Source organism: Narcine bancroftii, chromosome 6 (genome assembly GCF_036971445.1).
Source record: "Narcine bancroftii isolate sNarBan1 chromosome 6, sNarBan1.hap1, whole genome shotgun sequence".
In the NCBI taxonomy this organism is placed as follows: domain Eukaryota; kingdom Metazoa; phylum Chordata; class Chondrichthyes; order Torpediniformes; family Narcinidae; genus Narcine; species Narcine bancroftii.
Window position 1 is genome coordinate 62964595 of NC_091474.1, and position 21602 is coordinate 62986196.

General features: G+C 46.7%; 1 protein-coding gene across 2 annotated transcripts in view; it reads left to right on the forward strand.

The window, feature by feature from the left end:
* spast (spastin) overlaps positions 1-21602 on the forward strand; it is a 77197-nt gene that overhangs the window by 12807 nt on the left and 42788 nt on the right. For both annotated transcript variants that reach the window (XR_011340108.1, XM_069885115.1), the window contains exons 2-3: positions 56-139; positions 15487-15570. Coding sequence is in view for 1 of the 2 variants with exons in the window: in XM_069885115.1 (XP_069741216.1) it covers positions 56-139; positions 15487-15570 (168 nt within the window). In the remaining variant the exon portion in view is untranslated. The remainder of the gene's footprint in view (positions 1-55; positions 140-15486; positions 15571-21602) is intronic.

Below are 21602 nucleotides of genomic sequence, written 5' to 3' on the forward strand. Positions count from 1 at the left end.
CAGCAAATTGTGTTCTACAAATGGCTTGTATAAATCTGTTCCTCTGTTTGAATAGGACAGAAGAAGAAAGCTGTGGAGTGGTACAAGAAAGGGATTGCAGAACTTGAGCATGGGATTGCAGTCCAAATCTCTGGATCTGGTAAGGTCTCCACAAATGGAAAAATTGTTCCAGTTGATTCCAGTGCAAAGAAGACTTTCAGATTTATTGTCAGAGTACATACATGACATCACTTACAACCCTGAGATTCTTTTTCCTGCGGGCGAGGCAGAATTAACACTTATTGGTAGTGCAAAAGAAACTACAGTTTATACATGTAAACAAATAAAGAAATGTAAACAGATCACGAATGTGAACAAACTGTGCAATGCAGAGAAAATAAAAAAAGGATAAAGTGCACAAGTAAGAGTCTTTAAATGAGTCCCTGATAGAGTTTGTTGTGAGGAGTCTGATGGTGGAAGGGTAGCAGCTGTTCCTGAATCTGGTGGTGAGTCTTGTGGCATCTATACCTCTTTCCTGATCCTGCAACAGTGAGAACAGAGCGTGTGATGTGGATCTTTGATGATTGCTGCCACTTTTAGACAGGAGCATTCCCTGCAGATGTTCTAGATCACACATTTCAAACTCTGGCCCGCGATATAATTATATTTGGCCCGCAAGATCATGTCAAAAATGTATTAGTGGTGGCCCGCTGGCCGCCGCGCGAGTATAGTGCATGCACAGGGTGAGAGAGAGAGAGAGAGAAAAATCCTGGTCCTTGAAAAGTAGTGGTGGGTGGTTTTATAAACACGCTGTCGTGTCCCCCTGCCTACCCCCCCCACCGCAGCGCGGCCTGGCCAGTGTCAGAGGAAGCCAAGGCCGCTTCCCAGCACCCGGAATCCCAATGGCACAGCGTTTCTTGGAGCTGCAGATGGAGTCGGGACGCCGGAGGGAAGATTGGGGCTCCCCGCCGGGCGATGGAGGCGCCGGCCGCTGGCCGCCCTGCGCCTTCCCACCGGACCAGCGGCAGGTGCCCGGAGTACACGTGGAGAGCGAGGCTGGTCGGGCAGGTAGGGTGGAACCCCCCGCCAATCTCGGGAGTGGCGTGGGCTGGATCGGGATTAGCCGTGCTCACCTGCTCCTCCACCGCTGACCGGGATCCCAGTGCGGTCCTGAGCGCGGAGACTGCCCTGGAAAGGTCCTGGGACACCGGCACGGAAAGAAAAGGGGGTCCGGGAGAAACTCAGCAGGTCAAGGGAGGTCCGGGAGAAACTCAGCAGGTCAAGGGGGGTCCGGGAGAAACTCAGCAGTCAAAGGGGGATCCGGGAGAAACTCAGCAGGTCAAAGGGGGGTCCGAGAGAAACTCAGCAGGTCAAGGGGGAGGGGTCCGGGAGAAACTCAGAAGGTCAAGGGGAGGGGGTCCGGGAGAAACTCAGCAGGTCAAGGGGGAGGGGTCCGGGAGAAACTCAGCAGGTCAAGGAGGGTCCGGCAGAAACTCAGGGGGGGCCTGACCTCGCCAGGACCGTTGCCCACTCCCCCTCCCTGCCGCAGGCTGACCCACGACTCACGGTGATGGGGCCGCTGATCCGCCGAGATGCCGCCCTGCAGCGAGAGCCGATGCCCCCGCACTGTTGTTGTCCAACCCGATCGCCCGCAAACCCTGCTCTCCCGCACACAGGCCTGAGTAAGTATTATGAACTTTAATCTCAGGATAAAACGATCTTCCAATAGTTTCATGTCACAGTGATAAATATATTCCTGGTTAAAAATGGTCCTGCACCTGGATACAAGCTCATTAGGCATAAAACTTGAAAAGTGTGTAAATCAAAGGATATCTGTACCAATGGAAAAAGGGCATGGCAAATAACCCTGCTAGAGTTCATGCCCACAATCAGTCACCCATTTGATTGTTTCAGGAATCATGTTATTCTCCCACATTCTCAATAGCCCTCAGATTTTACTATTCGACAGCACACTAGCAACATTTGACAAATCCTCTATAGAGAAATATTATTTATTGAATATTTTATTTCTCATTTGTTAATGCTTCTGGAAAGAGCTTATCCAAAACTATTATTAAACATTTATTTTAATAAGAAAAAGTTTAACATTACATATGTTGAAAGAAGAGAAAACATGCAGATGTTGTTGAAAATTTTCAATAAATATTTAGTTCGGCCCTCGACTTAGTCCAAGTTTTTAATTTTGGCCCTCCGTGAATTTGAGTTTGACACCCCTGTTCTAGATGGTAGGGAGGGTTTTGCCTGTGTTGTCCTGGGCTGTCCACTACTTTTTGTAGGGCTTTATGCTTAGGGGTATTGGTGTCCTTTTTGCGGGTTGGGTCAATCCCAGACACGGTGAGCTGAATCGCCGTAGCGAGCAGCCAGCGTGGCAAGGCACTGGGGCGCCCCCCCCCCCCCCCCACCCCAACTGCGCACTAGTTCCAGGCTGCAGGAGTGTGTTGCCAGGGGAATGGCCAGGCGTCAGAGCAGCATTATGACATCACTCCCATGAGCCTGTCGCCTCTCCTAAAAAGGAACGCGCGTGTTTTGAATAAAAGGTTTACTTGCTTGGTGAGGACAGCATTTATTTCAGCAGCTCTGCCTTTAAGTAGTGCTACATCCCCATATCAGACTGTGATGCAGCACACTTTCCATTGCACTTCTCTCGTAGAAATTTTCCAGAGTTTCTGGTGTCGTATTCCCGAGGAAGTAGAAGCGCTGATGTGCTTTCTTCATGATGCCATTAGTATGTTGGATCCAGGAAAGATCCTCTAAAGTATTGGCTCCTAAGAATGTAAATTTGCTCACCGTCTGATTTTTTTTCCCCCGAATGATCACTGGATTGTGCACCTCTAATTTTCCTTTCCTGAAGTCAACAATCCGCTCCTTGGTTTTGATGTCATTGAGTTGAAGGTTCGTCATTTCGGGGATTGAGTAGATTTCAAAGCAGCAAGTGGAATTTAAAATAGATTATTCAAGGGCTAGGCAATTTGTGACTTACAAGAGGGTGTTGATTTTGAAAGAAATGCAAAGTGATCATGGATGAAAATCCTATCTACTATTTTGGGACTGCTTTACTATTAAGATTGTGCAGCTGCTTTTTCAAATGGTGGATGATTTCCAACTTTTGGGGTGGCACAGTTGGCGTAGTGGTTAGTGCAATGCCTTTACAGCACCATTGATTGGGACCGGGGGTTTGAATCCCGTGCTCTCTGTAAGGAGTTTATGTTCTCCATGTCTCTGCATGGGTTTTTCCTGGGGGTTCCGGTTTCCTCCCACCATTATCGGGGGTGTAGGTTAATTGGATGTAAATTAGGCAGCCAGACTCGAGGGCAGAAATGACCTGTTACTGTGTTGTATGTCTAAATTTAAATTTAAAATTATGCTCTCGGATTAATATTCTCCAAACCGACTTCACTACACCGCATCCTACTGCCATTTGTATATATTTTTTTCACTGAAAGTTGCATTTGCCCACATGATGTAATCTACACACAGAAATGTGGCATAGACCTGTGTTATTAGTTGACAGAGAACCTGATCGTTTATTGGCTGCTATTCTGTCAGTCGCAGTGACATCTGAGGGAATAGTAATGGAGTATTGAGACTTATTTCTAGCTTGGCATTGGTGTCTGAATTCTGAGCCCTGACTGAATGAGATCAGTGAAAACTAGAACTTTACTTTTTCTTTGCTGTGCTCTATCTCTCAATTGCCAAAATCCTCTTCATACAGTGGGTGGGAGGGGTTGGTAGGAGCAGGGTTGGAAAGCTGTAGATTATGTCGATTATCCTTCATTTGCTGCGTTGTTTAAATTTTTTTTGTCACTTTTTAAAATTTAGACGTTCAGCACAATAACAGGCCCTATCGGCCCACTGGTCCGTGCCACCCAATTAACCTACAACCCCCATACGTTTTTAAGGGTGAGAGGAAACCCACACAGACGTACAAACTCCTTATGGACAGCACGGGACTCGAACCCAGGACACTGGAGCTGTAAAAGTATTGCGCTAACTGCCATACTGACCTCTATGCTAACCTTGCCTCAAATCTAGTTTGAAAAAATACAGATGTGCATGTTTTTAATTTTGGTGATGGGGATGCGGGAGCAACATCTATAATCTCTAGGAGGATGAGTGGATGAGAATTCTTTTTAAGTTGAAACCAAGAAAAATTAAAACTAAGGAAGGCAGATGAGCAATAAGGGAGGCTATGGTAGTGTTTCCAGTGTTGACGTTTGAGGCAGAATTCCTGAGAACATTGAAGATTATTTAGGGGAAACTAAATCTAATGTGAGTAAGATAGAGAATGAGATTGGGATAGCTTATTTATAATGTTGTTACATGAGCAGACCAGTTAGACATCTCGTACGTATTATGAGTAAGACACAGAACATCAGTATAGAGTTACAGAGAGATTAGGTAGTATGGAGAAACGGTAGCGTTATTTTACTATATTGTGGTTCATTCAGGAGTCTGATAACAGTGCGAAAGAAATGGTTCTTGAAGAAGTACATGATCTCCTACTCAAGCCTTCCTGATGGAAGGTTGGTGAAGAGAGTGTGATCGGTATGGGATAATTCTTTTGACACGTTCGCTGTTTTTGCCAAGGCAATGGGAGTTGTAGATGAAGACACTGGAGGGGAGGAGATGTGTGCTATGGCTGGAGTCGCGCTCACAATTCTCTGCAGTTCCCTTTGGTCTTGGGTGGAGAAATTCCTCTTCCGCACAGTGATGCATCCTGATATTATGCTTTCAATGGTGCATTTGTAGAATTTGTGGAGGGATGCAGGCGACATGCCCAATTTCCTCAGACTTTGAGGAACTAGAGGCTCCAATGTGCTTGCTTTCTTGATCATTGCATCATTGTTGGTGGACTAGGACAAGTCACTAGTAATGTTTAAACCTAGAATCTTCAAGCAGGCTACTATCTTCACCTCTGTCTGGTTGATACGGACTGGGGAGGAAACCCCACCCCTCTTCAACCACCTCTTTGGTCTTGGTGGCCTAAAGGGAGGGAGATGGATAGAAGCTGGTAGAGTTCAAGAGAAAAGTGTAGAAGTCATCTGTTTGCAGCCTAAAATATGGAGTTACTGAAAAGTATGAAGGAACAGAAACTTTAAAAGTTCCAAATGTGGAAATCTTATGAAAACATTAATTCAAAATTATGGGAATGTTGGCCTTTTATCTTGAGAGTTTGAAGGTGGAAATTGTATTGTGGCAGTACTGAGTTTTGGTTAGTCGGAGTCTGATGTTTGATTCTGGTATCACGTATGTGTCTTGAATATGTTGTGGCATGATGCCATTGTGGGCCTGGCTTGCATTCCCTTAAGCACAGAAGATTTAAGTAATTTTGAATGTTTGATATTGGATTTGAAAAGTCAGAAGGAAGAAAATTATTTCCCCTATTTGAAGGATTGAGAACCTGAAGCATCATCCTAAAATTAGCTCATGACCTTTTCAGAGTGATAACTGGGAAACATCTTTTTAAAAAAAAAGTGCCTAAAGTCTGAATGCTTCTCTGGAAAACCTCCTGAAGCTGGGGTCTTTTTAAAACTTTTTTTAGGACATTAGAATTTCAGATTCCGATTTATTGTCAGAGTACATACATGACATCACATCCAACCCTCGAATCCATTTTCCTGCAGGCAAAAATAATGTACTCATCATGCACATATAAACAAATAAAGAAATGTAAGCAAACTGTGCAATACAGAGAAGAAAAATCAATAAAGTGTACAATTAAGAGTCCTTTAATGAGTCCCTGATTGAGTTTGTTGTTGAGGAGTCTGATGGTGCAGGGGTAGCAGCTGTTCCTGAACCTGTGAGTCTTGTGGCACCGATACCTCTTTCCTGATGGCAGAAGTGAGAACAGAGCGTGTGCTGGGTGGTGTGGATCCTTGATGATGGCTGCTGCCCTATGATGGCAGCATTCCCTGTTGATCAGGGGTGTCAAACTCAAATTCACCGAGGGCCAAAATTAAAAACTTGGACTAAGTCGAGGGCCGAACTAAATATTTATTGAAAATTTTCAACAACATCTGCAAGTTTTCTCTCAACATATGTAATGTTAAACTTTTTCTTATTAAAATAAATGTTTAATAATAGTTTTGGTTAAACTCTTTCCATAAGAAGCATTAACAAATAAGAAATAAAATATTCAATAAATAATATTTCTCTCTAGCCTTTAAGCCAAGGATCGCACATTGCCGAGAAGCATGCCTGGGAGCGGAGGTCTGCAGGGAGCCCTCCCCAGCCCAGCCAGCAAACCCGAGCGGCATCCCCCCCCCCCTCTGCCCCCTCTCCCTCCTCCGCCCCCGCCTCTGCCTGCCGCAACCGCTGACAACAACCCAAAGAGTCCCCGCTGGTCTCGCCATCGCACAGCGAATACAGTGAGAGCGGTGGAACTCGTCCGCGACCTCCACCCCAGTGGAAAGTCCGATGCCCAGCAGCACCCGCCCACAGATGAAGCTCAAGGAGACGTGGAGGTGACCCACCATGTCCAGCCACATGGAGCTAGGCGGCGGGTCCGTCGTAGCTAGGCGGCGGGTCCGTCGTAGCTAGGCGGCGGGTCCGTCGTAGCTAGGCGGCGGGTCCGTCGTAGCTAGGCGGCGGGTCCGTCGTAGCTAGGCGGCGGGTCCGTCGTAGCTAGGCGGCGGGTCCGTCGTAGCTAGGCGGCGGGTCCGTCGTAGCTAGGCGGCGGGTCCGCCGTAGCTAGGCGGCGGGTCCGCCGTAGCGAGGCGGCGGGTCCGCCGTAGCGAGGCGGCGGGTCCGCCGTAGCGAGGCGGCGGGTCCGCCGTAGCGAGGCGGCGGGTCCGCCGTAGCGAGGCGGCGGGTCCGCCGGAGCGAGGCGGCGGGTCCGCCGGAGCGAGGCGGCGGGTCCGCCGGAGCGAGGCGGCGGCGGGTCCGCCGGAGCGAGGCGGCGGGTCCGCCGGAGCGAGGCGGCGGCGGGTCCGCCGGAGCGAGGCGGCGGCGGGTCCGCCGGAGCGAGGCGGCGGCGGGTCCGCCGGAGCGAGGCGGCGGCGGGTCCGCCGGAGCGAGGCGGCGGCGGGTCCGCCGGAGCGAGGCGGCGGCGGGTCCGCCGGAGCGAGGCGGCGGCGGGTCCGCCGGAGCGAGGCGGCGGCGGGTCCGCCGGAGCGAGGCGGCGGCGGGTCCGCCGGAGCGAGGCGGCGGCGGGTCCGCCGGAGCGAGGCGGCGGCGGGTCCGCCGGAGCGAGGCGGCGGCGGGTCCGCCGGAGCGAGGCGGCGGCGGGTCCGCCGGAGCGAGGAGGCGGCGTGTCCGCCGGAGCGAGGAGGCGGCGGGTCCGCCGGAGCGAGGCGGCGGCGGGTCCGCCGGAGCGAGGAGGCGGCGGGTCCGCCGGAGCGAGGCGGCGGCGGGTCCGCCGGAGCGAGGCGGCGGCGGGTCCGCCGGAGCGAGGCGGCGGCGGGTCCGCCGGAGCGAGGCGGCGGCGGGTCCGCCGGAGCGAGGCGGCGGCGGGTCCGCCGGAGCGAGGCGGCGGCGGGTCCGCCGGAGCGAGGCGGCGGCGGGTCCGCCGGAGCGAGGCGGCGGCGGGTCCGCCGGAGCGAGGCGGCGGCGGGTCCGCCGGAGCGAGGCGGCGTCGTGTCCGCCGGAGCGAGGAGGCGGCGGGTCCGCCGGAGCGAGGCGGCGGCGGGTCCGCCGGAGCGAGGCGGCGGCGGGTCCGCCGGAGCGAGGAGGCGGCGGGTCCGCCGGAGCGAGGAGGCGGCGGGTCCGCCGGAGCGAGGAGGCGGCGGGTCCGCCGGAGCGAGGCGGCGGCGGGTCCGCCGGAGCGAGGCGGCGGCGGGTCCGCCGGAGCGAGGCGGCGGCGGGTCCGCCGGAGCGAGGCGGCGGCGGGTCCGCCGGAGCGAGGCGGCGGCGGCGGGTCCGCCGGAGCGAGGCGGCGGCGGGTCCGCCGGAGCGAGGCGGCGGCGGGTCCGCCGGAGCGAGGCGGCGGCGGGTCCGCCGGAGCGAGGCGGCGGCGGGTCCGCCGGAGCGAGGCGGCGGCGGGTCCGCCGGAGCGAGGCGGCGGCGGGTCCGCCGGAGCGAGGCGGCGGCGGGTCCGCCGGAGCGAGGCGGCGGCGGGTCCGCCGGAGCGAGGCGGCGGCGGGTCCGCCGGAGCGCGGCGGCGGCGGCGGGTCCGCCGGAGCGAGGCGGCGGCGGGTCCGCCGGAGCGCGGCGGCGGCGGCGGGTCCGCCGGAGCGCGGCGGCGGCGGCGGGTCCGCCGGAGCGCGGCGGCGGCGGGTCCGCCGGAGCGCGGTGGCGGCGGCGGGTCCGCCGGAGCGCGGTGGCGGCGGCGGGTCCGCCGGAGCGCGGCGGCGGCGGCGTGAATATCTAATTAACGTTCCCGTTAACTATATCTGTGTACTGCTGTGCCTGCTGTGGAAGTGCTAAAAACTACTACGGTAGTGCTTGCTGCTGTGCATGTGCTCTACTTGCGCAGCGGCCAGCGGGCCAACTCTAATATATATTTAATATGATCTTGCGGGCCAAATATAATTATATCGTGGGCCAAATTTGGCCCGCGGGCCAGAGTTTGACATGTGTGCTGTCGATGCTCACGATGGTGATGAGGGTTTTGCCTGTGATGTCCTGGTCTGTGTCCACTACTTTTTGCAGCGCTTTGTGCTCAGGGGTATTGGTGTCCCCATACCAGACTGTGATGCAGCCGGTTAATGAACTTTCCATCGCACCTCTGTAGTAATTTTCCAAGGTTTCTGATGTTGTACCAAATCTCTACAAACTGCTGAGGAAGTAGAGCACTGATGTACTTTCTTCATGATGCCATTAGTGTGATGGCTCCAGGAAAGATCCTTGGAGATGGTGTCTCCCAAAAAATGAAATTTTCTCACTCTCCACCTCTTCTTTTCCACCCCCCCCTCCCATTAATCACTGGATCATACACCTCTACACGAGGTGGTGAAATCGATGGGAATAGTTGGATGTAAGGCGTCAATGCCGCACCTGGACAGGGCATCGTCCATGGCATTCGCTTTTCCTCGGATGTGACGCATGACCAATGAAAATTGTACGATGAAGTCAAAGTGCTGAATCTCTCTGGGCAAGTAGAGATGTGTGCTCGTATTCACAGTATTCTCAAGAGGCTGGTGGTCTATATAAATGGTGAAAGGACGACCTCCCAATAAAAGAGGAAATGTTTCACTGCAAGATGGATGTACTTTTGGTCGAGACCTCTTGGCCTATACTTTGACTGAGCTTGGCTGAAAAAAATTCATCGGACATGCGGCACATCCGAGGAAAAGTGAATGCCGTGGCCAATGCCCTGACATTGACGCCTTGTATACAACACTTGCCATTAATTTCACCACTGTGGCTCGCGTACAGCACACTGATCTCGATCTCATCCGGTATGGCCGGATCAACTCTAGTCTCCATCTTCAAGATGTGACCCTGGATGAATCGGGTGAAAAGTTGGTCTGCGATTATTTTTTTCTCCCCTCCCCCCACACAGGAAGACCCAGGCCTTTTGTGCCCGTGGCAATGAGGTGGGAATTTTTGAGTCACTTCACAATCTATCGCATCCTGGTAGAAGAGCATCAATCAAACTAGTTGCAGATGTTGGATTATGGGCAAGGACCTCTTTGCCATGTCAACACACTAAAGCAGCGGTTCTCAACCTTTCCACTCACATACCACTTTAAGTAATCCCTATGCCATCGGTGATCTGTGATTAGTCAGGGATTGCTTAAGGTGGGATCTAAGTGGGAAGGGAAGGTTGAGAATCAATGCTCTAAACCCAATTGTCTGTGAAATATTTTGCCTGAGAAAAATTGTCATTGCCCATTTCCTTTGGAGTTTTGAAACCGTGCACATAATGAGTCCAGGAGGTATGATTAAAACAGTGGTTTTCAAACTTTTTCTTTCCACCCACATACCACCTTAAGCAATCCCTTACAGAGCACTATGGCATAGGGAATACTTAAAGTGGTATGTGAGTGGAAAGAAAAAGGTTGTGAACCACTGCTCTAAAGTTTCCAGACATGAAATCCAAACTGGGGGAATTTGTTGTTCCGGATTTCTGTTTCCAGCACGTGTACCTAGACTTCTGCCATCTTGGGGATATACTTTGTTCATGTGTGAAGACCAGACTACCAGATGACAGAAGGCCATTCCTATCACTGACATCTCTGCAGAGACTATCGGTAGGGCTTTCGTTGGACTTTCAATCACCATTGCAATGGATTGAGGGTCTCATTTTGAGTCAGTGTTGTTCTGAGCTCTAACTGATCTTCTGGGGACTACCTGTATTTCTTTCTTTGGCTTGGCTTCGCGGACGAAGATTTATGGAGGGGGTAAAAAGTCCACGTCAGCTGCAGGCTCGTTTGTGGCTGACAAGTCCGATGCGGGACAGGCAGACACGATTGCAGCGGTTGCAAGGGAAAATTGGTTGGTTGGGGTTGGGTGTTGGGTTTTTCCTCCTTTGCCTTTTGTCAGTGAGGTGGGCTCTGCGGTCTTCTTCAAAGGAGGTTGCTGCCCGCCAAACTGTGAGGCGCCAAGATGCACGGTTTGAGGCGTTATCAGCCCACTGGCGGTGGTCAATGTGGCAGGCACCAAGAGATTTCTTTAGGCAGTCCTTGTACCTTTTCTTTGGTGCACCTCTGTCACGGTGGCCAGTGGAGAGCTCGCCATATAATACGATCTTGGGAAGGCGATGGTCCTCCATTCTGGAGACGTGACCCATCCAGCGCAGCTGGATCTTCAGCAGCGTGGACTCGATGCTGTCGACCTCTGCCATCTCGAGTACCTCGACGTTAGGGGTGTGAGCGCTCATCTTCAGCAAATTTGTAGATGGTGGTGGTGTGCCACACAGTCCAAGGTGTATTCTGGCTCTCCATCCCATAGGATGATGATGGTTCCTTTCAGTCAGTTTGTGGGATTTGATACCCCACTCCTCAGAAAGGAACAGCATGTGCATGAATGGATTTGGGCAAGTAGGGATTTCCAATCCCACTCTCTCGACACCCCCTCCCAGATCCAGCGGCCTGATGAGGTCCAAGGAGTACAGCGAATAGAGCAGGGGGCTAAAAACAGCCCTGTGGTGCTCTGGTACTGATGGAGATTATGGAAGAGCTGTTCCTATCAATCCTCACTGAGTCTGAAAGTGGGGTGTTGAGTTCCACGTCTTGGAGTTTGCTGATCAATTTTGAGGGGATGATGGTGTTGAATGCCGAACTGTAGTCGATAGAGAGCATCCTGATGAATGCATGTCCAAGTGTTCCATGGTTTTGTGTAGAGCCAGTGAGATGGCATCTGTCGCTATGGTAGGTGAATTGGAACAGGGTTTTTTGAATTTGGGTGTGAAATGGCTCAATGTTTTTTGAAATGGCTCAATGATGAGAAAATGGAATTATAGAGCATGAAGTAATTATTAATGAATGAAGCAGCTGATATTTACCTCTGAGTATAAGGTTGTGGCAAAAGTGTGTGTCAAAGCAGCCATCCTTGAAACTAGGTATATTCTTAATCCTGTTCTCATTGAGGAATTTTAAACTTAATTTTTAAATGTGGATGTATACCATGGTAACAGGTCTTTTCTGCCCATGAGCCTATGCCGCCCAATTTACACCCAATTGACCTACAACCTCAGTAAGTTTTCACTGGTGGGAGGAAACCAGGGCACCCATGGAAAACCTATGTAGACACAAGGAAAACGTACAAACTCCTTACAGACAGCTCAGGATTTGAAACTGGTCCCAGTCACTTGCACTATAACAATGTTGATCTAACCATAGCCCCTTTCACACTTGCAAGTAGTCCCAGGAATTAACATCCACTTGGCCTAAAAAGGGTCCAGTGTGAAAGGAGAATCTTCTCAATGCTGGGATGAGATGATGTCATCTCACGCTGGGGATTGGTGGCCTTTACCCCTAGTACAATCCCTGGTGTCTGCAGATGCTGGCATTGCAATCAGGCAATTGTAGAATGGGCAATTGCTTTCTGGGATAGAAATGACCCAAGGTTTTGCTTGAGTGCAGGAACATGAATGAAGAAAAGATTAAAATGAAGGTATAAACTTTGCCATGGGAAAGTTGCGGTGAGAGAGGAAATGAATAGCAATAGCAGACAATTTTTAAACAGCGTAGAAAAGTTGGTAGCACTATAGCACACAATTTATAAAGTCCATGGGGATAAACCGATGGTGGACCAGACTTCCTCGAATGCCGTGTGACAGAGAAACCCCTCTGAGTGCTCTGTGCATGCAGCCGTGTATACAGCCCTTTCTTTGCCATGGCTTTTTCCCCACGATATTTATATATTGTATGTGATAATGCTACCAACTTTCCCATGCTGTTTAAAAATTCTCCGCTATTGCTGGCACTTTCCCACGGTCCCTTATAAAGATTTATATAGGTTGGCACAACAACAGGGGTTGAAGGGCTCATACTGTGCTGTACATAAAGTTTAATTATGTTATAATTTTGTTAAAATATAAGATCATAATACATTGATCAGTATTTAGGGCAGGTCCATCATCGCTCTCTGCATCATGACGTCATTGGAACAGTCCTTGCAAGTATAAATGCATTCAGTGTCCCAGTTAAGGGTGGTCAAGTGTGAACAGCAAAAACACCGTTCCTATCCTGGGACACTGAATGGCAGACTTAGTGGGATGCAAGTGTAAAAGATGCTCGTGCTGCATGTTGGATCCTAGTTCAGCAATTTCTTAATTTTCAGAATGTAGTTTTCACACTTAAGTTCCTATGTGGCCTTCCCTCTCTCCATTCCCCAATCCTCTGAAACTCTGTTCCTCTTGTAGAACCCTGGTCTCTTTGGATCTGATTTGTAATCCATGTATGCCATTGGGCCTTCTCAGCCATAAGTTCTGGAATTTCCTCCCAACATCTCTCTATAAGACTCTGTTTAAATGTCTCATTTGGAAGATTGAAGCTCTGCTCTTGTACTCTTTAGTCCTGCACTAGTGTGAGTTTCTGTTTCCGTGTTTCTGTACAGGGTCTCCACCTTTCTGACTTGGATGGGGTTGTCAATTTTGAAGTAAGGTTCAACATTTCCTATTGATTAAACATTTCTCCTTCTGATCAGCTCTATATGGGCTTATTAACTGAAATGTCAGGTTAATCATAATTTGTAATATTACATGCTTTTCATTTTTAACATTAGCTTTGAGATTTCTGATTTCCACGAGTAAAACTGCAACAGTATCTTTGTAATTCAGCAGCCTGTATTAAGGCTGCAGTGGCACCGTAGTTATTGTGCTGGTTGTTTCAGGGCCTGGACCAGTGATACCAGAACACCAGTTTGAATACTGCTCTGGCAGCTGGGGATTCAGTTCATTGATTTAAAAAAAAAAAAAAAATTGTTTTGGCAGAATCAAGTCAACTTCATGAAATGTTGATTATAAAGAGGCATTAAATATCAGATCTAGATGGACCATGAGTCCCAGTAAAGGCAATTGGAGAAATTAATAATTGTTATTAAAATACCCTGATGGTTCACTCTTTTTTAAGAAAAATTAAAATTTAGACATAGAGCGCAGTAACAGGCCATTCTTGTCCACGAGCCCATGCTATCCAATTAACCTACAGCCCTGGTACATTTCAAATGGTGGGAGGAAACCCACGCAGATATGGAGAGAACATACAAACTCTTTACAGACAGTGCGTGATTCTAACCCTGGTCCCGATCGCTGTAATGGTGTTGTGCCAACAGTGCTGCCCTATGTCCTCTGATCTTGTGGAATTCTGCTGTCATTTCTGTCGCTATCTTGAGACCCACCAATGTGATTAACTCTAAACTGCTCTGGTGTATAAAATTACTCTGTTCAGAAGCTAATGCAGGTCCTCCCAGTGACAAGACTTCTCAAAGCAATCATTAAGGTGTGGAGCTCCATTTAGTTTTTCTAAGGTGAAGTTGTGTGGCAATGATAATACAGGTAGTCTCTGACTTAAGATTCTTTTGACGTCACGATGGTTTGAATCCGTACTGTACTTCAAAGCTTGGCTAGGCTATGATGTTCAATGTCTCCCCATTGCCCCATGTCAGTCCCCACACTGATCCCGCTGCCCTTTTTTGACATGATAGGAGTGCCGGAACATAACCCCATCATAAGTTGAGGACTACCTCTATTATGGGTTCTGTTCAATTGTGTTTAAAATATCACTCATTTAAAGAATTAAATTCTCATAATGGACTCCATTTGGCCAGGTCATCAAGTACCCAATCAAGACAGGCAATGAAATAAATTGGTTGTCTCACCTTTCACTAGGTGCAGAAATCTCACTCATTTTTCCGTTGTCCTTGCTGTGAGTTACTTATTCTCTGACCCATGATTGCGACAAAGCAATAGTCTTGGATTATACGCTTTGGAGTTCTGCATGCTTCGACACCTTAAAATCTTCTCAAAATGGAACTCTTCGACAATAGCTTAGGCTATCCTTCTCGAAAATTTCAAGCACTCGATTTCCCCTTTCCAGTTTGTTTTTTATTTATTACAAGCTCCTGTTTCATTTAGTGTGACTGTCACTTTAAGGGTTAGTGCAGGCTTCAACCATTCATAGTTGTGGTGAGACTGAGTGGCACCATCAAGTACCAAATATAAGCAAAATTGATACTCTGGAGGAAGAGAGAACAATGGTTACTTATCCAGGAAAGCAAGTGGTAAGAGAGTCATGTGAGTGGGACACTTAAAGAAACAGGATTTGATATTTGACCACCAGCTATCTGATGAACATGGAGCTGAAGTGACTGTGTGAAGTGGACAATTTGGCTGATTCTCCCTGACGGGGGATTTATTGAACCAGTGTGACCAAAGGAAGCAGGAGAATTGCTGCATTGAATCGTGACCAAGGTGATGGTCATTTCGATTGACTCGTGCCTGGGTTTGGAAGCTTCATTGAAGTCACTCATTTCATTTCCCCATGGAGGGAAAAGGGAAGTTGTGACAACCATTTGTCCAAGAGGGTATTTCTGAGCAAGAAACAACGTGAGTTTTCAGCAGGTCCGTCACTCATTCTCTTCCACCCCTTCGTGATCACTTCTGGGCATCAGTTTAAAAGTCTGAGTTTCAACACAGGATTTCTAAGACTGAACTTTGGGAATGACTTCCCTGAATTTTGTGCACACGCACAGTTGGGGTCAATTTAAGGAATATGTTACTAATAGTAATTATTAATAAATATATTTTCAAAGAAAAACAATAAATTGCTTGGTGAATTTCTATTGCTCCTCGTCTGCGACATAACATACAAGATGGACTGAACTTTTTTGGTTTCATTACTGGTCCTCTTTTGCTGGTCAAAACCTGAATGTTACATAAGCAAACAAGAAAGACTGCAGATGCTGGAAGACTAGAGCAACACACAAAATGCTGGAAGAATTCGATAGGTCAGTGAGATGAAGGGTTCCTGCCCGAATCATTGCCTTCCATGGATTCTGCCTGACCTGTTGAGTTTCTCCAGCATTTTGGGTGTTATATGATTAAGTCTTTAACAGTTTTATATTTGTTACTAAATATTCACTGATCTCTTGTCTTGCCAGGTGATCAGGTTGTTCGAGCCAAACGATTGCAGAGCAAAATGACAACCAACTTGATCATGGCCAAGGACCGTCTAAAACAGCTAGGTAGGTACTGTAATTAAAACTATGGATCATGGATACATGTTTATAATTGATTGCATGTGAAAGTTTGATTCTGAGCACCTTGCAGAGATTGAGCATATTTCTGTTAAATGTGGAAAACTAAAAGAGGTAAAGTTTAAGTCCGTTTCACCAATTCACAAAGTTGTGGCTGATCTTCATCCTGTTTCCAACTCCATTTTTCACTCTTTCCCACAAATATACTTGAATAAGTTTTGATTAACAAGTAATTTAAGTTTCAGATTTAAAATGAGCAATGCTGCCTTTTGTTCCAAATTTCTGCATTTCCTGTTTTTTTTTCCAACTAATCTCAATTCAGAAAGTATTTAGTTTTTGGTTTAAGGTCCTAATCCTAGACCAAAGAGAATAAAACATTTTTTCTGCTTTATCAATTTGTTTTAATATCTTAATAAAATCTTGCCATATTCTCCTAAATACTGGGTAATACTAGTTCAGTTTCTATAATTTATTTTATAAATAACCCTCAGAGTCCAGATATTCTGGTTAATCTGTGCTAAACTCCCTCCACAGATAATGCATGCTTCCTGAAGTCTAGTGTATGCAGCTGGTTGCAATATTTTAGCTGTGGGATAATCAGGGCTTTGTACTTTCAACATTTTTGCAATTTCAATTCCCTTAAAGTTGGGTTTTGATTATTTCCTTGCACCTGCCAATGAAATATTAATTATTTGTGAACAAAGACTTGTACGTTTTTTTGGGACCTATTTACTGTCAGTGAACAGGATTAATAAGATGATTAATATTAATGGATTAATTCTGTGGGCTTGTTAAATATGCACTGCAGAATCATAGAAATGTTACAGCTGAGATAGGGGGTGTGGGTAGATACATGGCTTGTAAGTCTGTAGCAGCTCTTGGTAGATCAAACCCAAAAGTCCCATTAAGCAGATCTTTCCCTGAAACTCTTGCTTGCTTGCTTGCTTTAATATTTTCTTTAAGGAAGGATGGGAATGTATTAGAAGCAACTCTGAAATTTACTAGACTAATAACTGGAATGGGTGTGAAATCTCATGAGGAAAGCCCAAAGAGCTTAGATTTGTATCTGCTGAAGTTTAGAAGAATAAGAGTCTTGTTTGAAGCTTGAGCTCTTGAGGCGCTTTGGCAGGGTCTGTTTCCCATTGTAGGAGTTTCTGGTGCAACAGGTCACTTTTTAAATGGGCATCTTTGCTGTCTTTACCTGGAAATTAGTAAATTTGTTTGGTCTTCTGTAATCTTGATCATTAAAATGCACCATATCAATAATGACAAATGACTGTAATATTTAAAATGTTTTGGAGGATGCCTCATAAACACTTTGTGACAATATACTGATTGCTCGCTCAGTCCAAAAGATATTGTTTGGGTCTGTATTACTGTGTATGGAGGAAATGTGGCCTCCTTGCCTGTCTGGAATGTGTGTATTGCACGTGGTCACTCATCCTCCCTGTCTGAAACTTATTTTGAAGTCACATCACCTGTCAATCAAGGTTGTACTCCAGCCACCCATTAGTGCGCACCTTTCCATTGGTTAATTTAAATCACCTAGGGTCATTGTTGGCTAGAAGGACAGATTAGCACTGTATGTAAACACAAATGCACAGCACATTCTTTGTCTCTGCCTTGTGGTCCAAACCCTGGATATCGCTCCACTGTAGGTTGCTACTGTGGACGTCGCTGGAAGTGTTGTGGGTAAGGAGCGTACTAGACTGAAGCTGATCCGTAGTATTGTGATAGAGCAGAGATCTGCACCCCCATTGGTACAGGGAACCGGGCATGTATAAGAGTCCCTGTTTGTAGTGTGTGCAGTGAAGTGTGTGAGCATGTTGGAGTTCAGCCAAGGTCTGAGGTGAATGTCTATAATCATTGCTTAAGTGAAATAGTAATCGAGTACCGTTCTCCCCTGTTTGTCTTCCATGTGTTAATTAAAGTTGTGTGTGACTGTAACACTTGTGTCTAGACTTGTCCCTCTGAACCCATCGAATCTGATACTTTTCCCAACATGACAGTTACACATGCAATCTTTGAAATTATACAGCATTTATAAATTTGGTATAAGGTACTCTATCAATTTGAGAGCTTTTAGGATGAGGATGAAAGAAAAGTAAATGTATAGCTTAAGGAGAAAGAAAAGGAAAGGCACATTAGTAGAAGGTGTGTGTTTTACAATTAGGTTTGTCGAGGGGAGAGATTATCAGAAAGTAAGGTCGGCACAAGTGGGCAGCACAGACTTGTGGGCCGGAAGGGCCTGTTACCATGCCGTATGCTTTTTTTAAAAAAAGGTTTATACTTTCTCAAATTATTGTTTGACAAATTGCTATCCTTGCAGTTGACTTGTTCTCGACTGCTCTTGAGTGAGTTCATTTCAAGATAGACAGCGTCTAAAAGTTGGCTAATAATTAACTACTGCAAATAATGCAAAATATATGTAGATATCCCTTCCAGATTTCAGCCACCTTGGTTTTTTAAAAAAAAACAGTCCTCAAATCCCCTATACATTTTTGAATGCTTAAATTATTGCAAAATATTAATATCTGGTTCATCTGCTTTTGGAATAATACTTTATGCAAAATTTTAAATTTAATCTTGTATGATACAAGATACATTCTTTGAAAGCATTTAACCGTTATTGGATCTGTAGGCTCTTCTTCCGCAGAGCCACCAGAAAGACGAACAATAACATTATAGATAATTAACCCCCCTCCCTCCGGTTAACAGATAAAGCCGGAGCAACTCTTACTCAACAGGGATAAGGAGGCGCTTTAAGAATCACCCCAATAGTGAGCGGCATCGACCAGCTCTTCATCGTGGGAGATGCTATTGCAGTTTTGTACAACTTTATTCAACAGCTGCTACGAGCAAAGCCCGTCCAAGGCTCTCCCTCCGCTGGCTGAATATTTGCTTCCATCTTCACCAAAGGTTGATGTGTTAATTAGATAATATTTGCTTTTACAATTTTAAACTTCCATCTTATTCTTATCTATTTTAATATTTATTTATTTTCCTTTTTTCAGTTACTTGAGGTTGGTGCTGGTTGCTTGAATTTCAGATATCAGGAATACCATATTTCAATGCTACAACCGAATTTATTTATTCTTTGTAAACTTACTTTGTTGTGCTTTTTTATTTCTGCCGATTGTATAGAGCAGATGCTAGCCTCCAAGCCTGAGAGAGGTGTAGAGGCAACCCAACCCCACTGTGTCGGTGCCTGGTTCCAGTCAGGTGCACTTTTTCAGTTTGTCCACCTGTGGCTTTATTAGCAGGTTTAAAAAAAAAAAAAAAAAAAATGCTTGCACACTCACAAGGCAATTGTAATTGAAAATGATTTTTTTTCTAAAGAAGAGAAAAGCATGTGCTGGAAGTACTCGATAGGTCAGGCTGCATCTGAGGGAAGGAAAATGACCAGTGTTTTGGGTCAAAACCCAGGAAAGAGAACAGAAGCTCATTAAGCAGTAGGGGGAGTAATCACTCTGGTTTCATCCCATCTCAGATACCCATCCCCACAGTTTAATGAGCTTCTCTCCTCCGTTCTGATCCCTTGAGCAATGGCTCCAATGTATGAGCTTGCTGATGTCCCATTTGAGGTGAGTGTCAACAGCAGGTGTGTTGTAATAGAGCCAGTTTTTCAGGCAATGAAAATTGGTAGATTTTGTACATTTGGTACATTTTGGTTGACTTTTATTTTGCATTCTTGGGCAGTCCCTCTGGTTCTGATGAGACCAGTATAGGAACAGCAGGGCCTCTCAGATGGGGAAAGAAATAGTTAATGGGGAGTGTGGATGGTATGCTGTGTGGTCATGTGCTTCTTTTATCCAATATATAGAACATTACAGGACAGAATCAGGCCCTTCAGCCCTTCTTGCCTGTGCCAAATTTTTATTCTACTTAGTCCCACTGACCTGCACCAGTCCATACCCTCCCATCCATGTACTTGTCCAAATTTTTCCAAAATGTGAAAATTGAGCCCTCATTCACCACTTCAACTGGCAGCTCTTTCCATACTTCCTCTGCCTCCCCACTCTCTGTAGAAGAGGTTCCCCCTAAACTTCTCCCCTTTCACCCTTAACCCATGTCCTCTGGTTTGTATCTCACCTACCCTCAGTAGAAAAGCCTATTTGCATTTACTCTAAATATACATAATTTTAAATACCACGATCAAATCTCCCCTCATTCTTCTACGCCTTTCCCTGTAACTCTGTTCCTCAAGTCCTGGCAACCTCTTCTCTGTACTCTTTTAATCTTATATTTTTCCAGTAGTTGGGTGACCAAAACTGCACACAGTACTCCAAATTTGGGCTTCACCAATGTCTTATACAACTTGACCTTAACATCCCAACTCCCATACTTGGTACTTTGATTTATGAAGGCCAATGTGCCAAAAGTTCTCTTTATGACCTTTATCTGCCTGTGACACCACTTTCAAGGAATTGAGTGTTTGTATTCTCAGATCCCTCTGTTCTACCGCACTCCTCAGTGCCCCACCATTTACCGTGACTGCAGACTTTTGTCTTTTATTCTCATTTACCATGCATGTTCAACCTTGGTTTGTCCTTCTAAAATGGAACACCTCACACTTGTCTGCATTAAATTCCATCTGCCATTTTGGAGCTCAATTTTCGAGCTGGTCCAGATTCTTTGGGGGAAAAAAATACAAGCTTTAGAAAGCCATCTGCTACCTCTCTCTGACTTCTTCCATAAAGCCAATATCGAATCCAGTTTACTACCTCATGATGAATCCTGAGCCTTCCGTACTATTGTCCCATGTGAGACCTTGTCAGAGGCCTTATTAAAGTTAATTTGTTCAACATCCATAGCCTTATGACCTTGAGGTTTTCACTGCTATCTTGAATTCTTCTCCTCCATTATGAGCAATTAAGGGACAGATTCCTCTGAGTTGGGGACGTTAAGAGCATTCCTTGAAACTTTTTTTGCCTGATGATTTCCTTCCACAGGAGAGCTTGGAAGAGAGAGTCAGTTTGAGGAATCTGCTTTCAGACAGGTGATTGATATGGCCAACTGAGACAGAATCTGACTCAGTGCTGGGGATTCTGATTGGTGTGTGCATCCTTTTAGTGAATGAAGAGGGTTTTATGATGATGACATTGGTGGTATTTTTCTCTTTATCTTGCCATGCCTGCTTTCATAATCGTGGATCATTGCTACCTGGTAGACCATGAGTTTTGTGCAAGATATGGTCTGGATCTTCAAATGCCTTTTGACTCAATTGATCAAAGGAAGTGGGGAATCATCAATGTCTGCCTTTTCATGAGGGTGGCTCTTAAGATATGGGAACTGGTCCATGCTTTCCAGGGTCTTCGGAGGCTAGTGTGGTGCAGTCGGGATACAATCATTGCCCAGTGCCTTGTCTGCTTTGAATTGATGCCATTTGAAATTGAAAACCAAGTACTCTCAAAAGCAAGATTTGTCTGTATACTGCAATACTGTGACTGAGATTCCAGTAACTTTGGTTCTGAAGTGTGGTTGCCTTTGGAACAGTTTACCATTAGTTCTGACTTTGTTTCCTTAAGAATTTTCATGGAAGTGAGGTACAACATTGCTCCAACATTTAACTCCATCTTTCTCAATGATGCAGCCATGTTTGACCCCAGTCTTCACTGCAGATGATTAGTTAGCATGGAGCAAGTATAAGACCGAAATAAGTTTTTGCAGGCAGCCAAATTTAAGGAGGGTTCTCCACAGTACCTCTCGATCAATGGTGTCAAAAACCCCTTTTCCATTGGCAGATTGACCCAGAAATTAACGGGGAATTAACCAGTTAAGGGTCCAGTGGAAAAGGAAAACAATCAGCACACTGGCATCCAAATGATGTCCAATCACGCCGGGAATTGACGGCCTCAACCCCATTCATATCCCTGGTGTCAGCTGATGCCAGTGTGCTGATTAAACCACTGGAAAAAGGACAGTTTCCATCCATTCCAGTTGAAGGTAGAAAGGTAGACTCTCCAATTTCCCCATGAAGGATGAGTTGTGTTCAGTGGAAAAGCAGTCAGTTTCCCAGT